Source organism: Megalobrama amblycephala, linkage group LG23, assembly GCF_018812025.1.
Source record: "Megalobrama amblycephala isolate DHTTF-2021 linkage group LG23, ASM1881202v1, whole genome shotgun sequence".
Lineage (NCBI taxonomy): Eukaryota > Metazoa > Chordata > Actinopteri > Cypriniformes > Xenocyprididae > Megalobrama > Megalobrama amblycephala.
Window position 1 is genome coordinate 18,904,829 of NC_063066.1, and position 6,025 is coordinate 18,910,853.

The 6,025-nt window shown below is 35.9% G+C and overlaps 1 protein-coding gene across 1 annotated transcript; it reads left to right on the plus strand.

Moving 5' to 3' along the window:
- Positions 1–622: 622 nt before the first annotated feature.
- LOC125258913 (saxitoxin and tetrodotoxin-binding protein 1) lies at positions 623–4,808 on the plus strand. The gene is made up of 6 exons (XM_048176134.1): positions 623–784; positions 891–1,033; positions 1,130–1,194; positions 1,934–2,044; positions 4,218–4,322; positions 4,621–4,808. The coding sequence occupies exons 1-6, from the start codon at positions 665–667 to the stop codon at positions 4,686–4,688; spliced, it is 612 nt and encodes a 203-aa protein (XP_048032091.1). The 5' UTR covers positions 623–664; the 3' UTR covers positions 4,689–4,808.
- Positions 4,809–6,025: the final 1,217 nt, after the last annotated feature.

The window sequence follows — 6,025 nt, forward strand, 5'->3', positions numbered from 1 at the left end:
TGATCTTGAAGATGCAGAGAGCAAATGCCATAGAATGACTTTAAACGATCTACTGGGTTCCAAAATCTGATTTATTCATATGTTCTCCTTAAAATGGTGTGATAATTTAGATTATTCATAAAGTGACTGTGCTCATCATACTACTAGTAAATACCAATGTACTTTTTAAAATAATGTACTACTGTGTGAAGGATGGTCAAATAATGACAGATCAGTAAAGTGTCATTTACAGAACAAACTCATTATAATAAAATCTTTAAAAAAAAAAAGTGCAATGTAAATTTGTTTTAATATATTTTATGGATTCTACTATTATTAATAATATACATTTATAAATATTACTTTTCTCAGTTTCTTTTTTTTCTTAAACATATAGCCAAAGACTATGGCAAAAAAATAAAAAAATAAAAAAATAAAAAAATTAGAGCATTATTTTATTCAACAATTACTGGCATGTTCTGTTACATCAGGAATTTCCTGAACCCTAAAGTCCACAATTTTACCCACTTAAATCATTTCAGTTTACTGGCACTAGCATTGCAAACAACTGTTGCATCACTTCAGAAAAAACAGACGATAATATGTGATAAGCAGTTCTATATAAAGTACTTGCTCCCCAGGTGATGCAGTATCATTTTCTGAACCATATTTCTGAGGTTCTACAATGTCTTCTTTGGTGGTCTTGACTACTCTTTTGGGCCTGTTTACTTTAAATCAGGCCACTCTGCCAGGCTGCAAGGAGCTCATAACGCCTCTAACCCTGACGGATGAATTCATCCTAAGTGTAAGTGCATTATTAATATATATTTAAGGCAAGTATTCTTTCATAGCAAATGAACAGTACAGGAGCTTATATAAGGCACTTAAATTTCACAACTTCTTCCAAACAGGTCATGGGTAAATGGATCTTCCTTGAAGGCATAGCTGATCACCAATTATTTACAGATATCTTGAGGACTGTGAACAGCTCATGGGTGGAGTTTGGCCCGAGCACTCTTGCAAACTCTTTAACCCTCAGTCAAGGGAACATGCTGTAAGATTGCCCTGTTTTAACATGTTTTGCTAAACTGAATTCATTTCATCATGACCAGCATTTTGAATCGGATCGCTCTTCCTCTCGTCCCCTCAGGAACGGAAAATGTGAATTTAGCACCTCCAACACAGTTTTTAAAGAGGGTACCTTTCATGTCAATGGTAAGTTACCAACAGTTTATTCATTTCAGTTAAAACTCATGGTTTCGCTTTATTTTGAAGGTCCTTTTAACACATTCTGTTGACTATAAGTAACATTGCACCTACGTGTCTACTAACTCTGTTAGTAGAGTATTAGTAGACTGGCAGGGTTAGGGTTAGAAACTTAGAATAAGTTGACATGTAGTTGCAAAGTTGTTTACTGTTAGTAGAGTGTCTTTTGGAGGACCATCACAATGAAGAGTTAGCAGATATTAAAGGGATAGTTCATCCAAAAATGAAAATTCTAACACCATTTACTCCCCCTTAAGTTGTTCCAAACCTGTATAAATTTCTTTGTTCTGATGAACACAAAGGAAGATATTTGGAAGAACCAAAACAGATCTCACCCCCCCATTGACTACCATAGTAGGAAAAAAATACTATGGTAGTCAATGAAGGGTGAGATCTGCTTGGTTACAAACATTCTTCCAAAAATCTTCCTTTTTTTACAGCAGAACAAAGAAATTTATATGGGTTTGGAACACCTTGAGGAGGAGTAAATTATGACAGAATTGTTATTTTTGGGTGAACTATCCCTTTAAGCAGACAGTCTACTAATACTCTACTGAGAGATAGTTGACATGTAGTTGCAAAGATACTTACAGTCAACAGAATGTTCAAAAGGGACCGTCAAAAAAATTGTTACCAAACTCATGGGTTCTGAGCACTAATGAGCGTTACACTGTTGTTTGATCCACAGAGACTGGCACAATAACAGAGGGGAAGTTCTTGCCATCATGTCCGGATGGTATCACCTTGAGCTTTGTCAGCCAATTCAAAAATGAGACCATAAAGTCGCTGTACTTTTTCAGTAAGTCATAAAAACTATGGACATTCACACAGTACCTAAGGTGATTAGAGGGTTAGTTCACCCAAAAATGAAAATAATGTCATTTATTACTCACCCTCATGTCGTTCTACACCCGTAAGACCTTCGTTCGTCTTCGGAACACAAATTAAGATATTTTTGATGAAATCTGATGGCTCAGTGAGGCCTCTATTGCCAGCAATATCACAAACCTCTCAAAATCCATAAAGGTACTCAAAACATATTTAAAACAGTTCATGTGAGTTCAGTGGTTCATTATAAAGTGAAGAGAATTTTTTTGTGCTGCAAAAAAACAAAATAACGACTTTTCAACAATGTCTAGCGATGGCCGATTTCAAAACACTGCTTTGAATCTTTTGTTTCGAAACGCATGTCAAAAAAAAAGGTGTGTTCGACATTGGTTGCGGCTGGATGCAACCGATCGGCGAGAGTAGCTGCGTACAGATGCGGACGAGCTGAGAACGGAGACATGGGGTGCTTCTCAATTCTTATTTGTGCATCCTCGCTTCCTTTCCTCGCGTCTTAGCTCCACCCCTTCAGGATGCGAGGGAAGGACGGAGGAATTGAAATGATATCCTCGCTCCCTTTAGCGTCATTCAAAGCGTCATCAGCTGCACTCGAGGGATCTACTCATATGTTGTTTAAGTTTGGTTATTTAAAGCTGCTGTCCGTGATTTTTGGCCCTCTAGCAGTTATTAAACAAAACTGCACGCGTCTTGCGAGAGGAACATTCTAGCTGGAGCTATTTTTCTCTGTGTATGTCTATGGCGAGTCACGCAGTTACTGTGATACTCTGCAGCGAGTCCTACCAGTCTGATCTGAAATCCGAATATAAACACTTATTATAAGTGTACCATAATGATTCAGGATAAGACAAAAACACGGTTTGGAAAATGGATTCATGTTGTATATTCTCATCATATAATTTTTGTAAATTTTTAACACAAAAAAGTTGCAGATTTCTAGGTTACTGTGATTGAAAATAGCTGCATTTGTTTTAACAACGTTTAGTTCACGAGTTATTGATCCGGGAAGTTCGAATCTGTGAATATATTGCCAACTACTGAACTCCTTGACTTAAGCACTGACTGCATTTCTTTATATTTGAGTCCAACATGTTCAAACCCTATGAGCCGCGCATTATTTGTGTGCATTATTAACATATGGAAATAACTGAAACACTACTGCCAGCCAGAAGGACATTAAAGAGGAAGTGTTCGTCCGAGCTCACAGCATGGGAACGATGATATCTTTGCGAGGGAACACAAAGTTTCTTGGGGGAACGCAAAAGATTTGAAAAAAAAAAAAAATAAATAAATAAATTCCACACCCCACGTCCCTTTAGGGTCTCCGTACTATCTCGCCTCAAGTCGGACAAAATTTCTTATCGGCATGCACTGCTTCAAGTCAGTCGCTGATCGGTCGGTGCAGAGGTGCATCAAGTCAAACAAGCCTAAAGCCAAACTGCTGAAATCACGTGACTTTGGCGCTCTGAATCACTGATTCGAAACAAAAGATTCGAAGCAGTGTTTTGAAATCGCCATCACTAGATATTGTTAAAAAGTCGTTATTTTGTTTGTTTGGTGCACAAAAAGTTCTCGTCGCTTTATAATATTAAGATTGAACCACTGAACTCACATGAACATTTTGAGTAGCTACCTTTATGGATCTTGAGAAGTTCAATGACATTGCGGTCACTGAGCCATCGGATTTCATCAAAAATATCTTAATCTGTGTTCCAAAGATAAACGAAGAACGACATGAGGGTGAGTAATAATATTTGGGTGAACCAACACTTTACAATAAGGTTAATTAGTTAACTACATTAGTTAACATGAACAAATTAATGAACTGCACTTCTACATCACTTATTAATCTTTGTTAATGTTAATTTCAGCATTTACTAATACATTATTAAAATCAAGAGTTGTATTTGTTAACATTAGTTAATGCACTGTGTTAATGCACAAACAAACTATAAACAGCTGGATTTTTATTAACTAAAATTAACAAAGATTAACAAATACAGTAACAAATGTATTGCTCATGGTTAGTTCATGTTCGTTAATAACTAACGTTAACAAATTAACCTTACTGAAAAGTATTACCATGTGTATTTAATGACAAATTGGGTGTGATGTTTCCCTCCTTGCAGAGAGAGAGAGCAACCCGACAGAGTCTGACATGGACATGTACTGGAAGCAAGCTGAGTGTCTTGAATTCAAAAGAGAAACCCAGTACTCCTATGATGGTACAACAGGTCAGTTTGGGTTTCAAGCACTTGCAGTTTTTATTGAAAGCCACAGCTATTAGCCATAGAGTTTTGGTTTCATTGATTTGCATTGAGGTGTAGTTGCTCTTGCAGCTTCAGGTATTTTTTTGATGTTACAGGTAAATCTCACAAAATGTGTCACAAACACATCCAGGTCCAATTAACCTCCAGATCAAAAAAGAAGTCATAATGAATTGCCATGCAGTTATTTACGTATACAATGCATTATGACTATTCTTTAACTTTTTCTTTAATTTTGGCTTTTTTCTTTCTTCTCTCATTGCAGAATTCTGTCATGTGGACAAGGACAGCTCATCTGACAAGACGCCAAGTTTGGTCAAATCAGATCAGTAATGTGGTTAAAAAAAACAAAAAACAAATGTAAGAACAACTATGACAAAAAGAAGAATGTGTGAAAGAATCTCTGTTATTCATCTTTGTGTGTATTTTTAATAAACAGGGGGGAAAAAATAATGTCATGCTGTTTCATGCTTAAAACATTAATAGGAAAAAATTATAAATGTGACTCTGTGGGTAAATTTAGTATCTTTTGGGATTGTCCTCAATTCTGAAGGCTCAAGGTCATTCTGACAAGGGCACTTCCCAGTTACCCAAAGTTTTATGCACTCAAATGATTCCAATTCAAGGAACCTGTTGCATCACTTCAGAAAAGAAAGATAAGAACTATGTGGCTGGACTATTTAAGGTACTTGATCCACACAGAATAATAATAATAATAATAATAATAATAATAGGAAATTCTCTTCATAAAGTTTTGTAATGAGTATTTTGGTGGCCTCAAACAGCTCTTTAGTTTGAATCAGGGCGCTCTACCAGACTGCAAAGAGCTCATAACTCAACTAACCCTGGAAGATGAATACAAAAAGTGTAATTAAGCTTTTAGGATGTTAAACACATTTAGATATTATAAGAACAAGACATATTTGAGAAACAGACATTGTGTCGACTCTGTGCATGTATAAAACACGGAAGATGCTTTCAATATGAAACTTTCATATTTTGATTAAGAAGAACGTAGATTTTTTACACATGGCCGGTCTTACTTATGGATACAAAAAAGGCCTGAAGCTGCAAGAGCAACTATCATTCACACCTCAAAGCAAATCAATTAAACCAAAACTAGGTTCACGTTTTCAGTGTTGTTAGTTAGAGACTACCATTTACCACTAGGTGTCACTTTCCCCACATATAATCCTCCATGGAATCTCCAGGTCACTCCTATAAATGACCAAACTGTCACCAATAACCTTAAAAATAAATCTTACAAACACTTAACAAAGTTAGGCTGGGAGACCAGTTAGACCACCCTGAAGAACAGCTTTGAGAGACTTGTAAACCATCTTATATGCATTAGATAAAATGTATGTAACTTATGTACATACCATTTATGTAGGCTATATTGTACCAAAACTCTTTTTTTCTTGACATTAATTTTACACAGTATACGGGATCGTTATAGTTGTACTTTTCTAAACTACTTTAAATTGAAGCAGATACACATAATTCACATAGATACACATAGATTCCCATATCATATCAAAATCTGAGACAGACAGAAATATAAGCTTTTAAACAAAATGTGTTAAAATTAACAGTAGCCTACCCTACTAGTAGCAGTATCTTCATGAATATGCATCGACCGGATGAATATTCATGAGTTAAACAGGTGG

What these genes read in the sequence shown, in the direction of transcription:
- LOC125258913 (XM_048176134.1), top strand. Translation starts at nt 665, where the DNA reads ATGTCTTCTTTGGTGGTCTTGACTACTCTTTTGGGCCTGTTTACTTTA. An exon ending in CGGATGAATTCATCCTAAGT is followed by an intron (nt 785 to 890) that starts GTAAGTGCATTA and finishes TCTTCCAAACAG; the next exon opens with GTCATGGGTAAATGGATCTT. An exon ending in CTCCTATGATGGTACAACAG is followed by an intron (nt 4,323 to 4,620) that starts GTCAGTTTGGGT and finishes CTCTCATTGCAG; the next exon opens with AATTCTGTCATGTGGACAAG.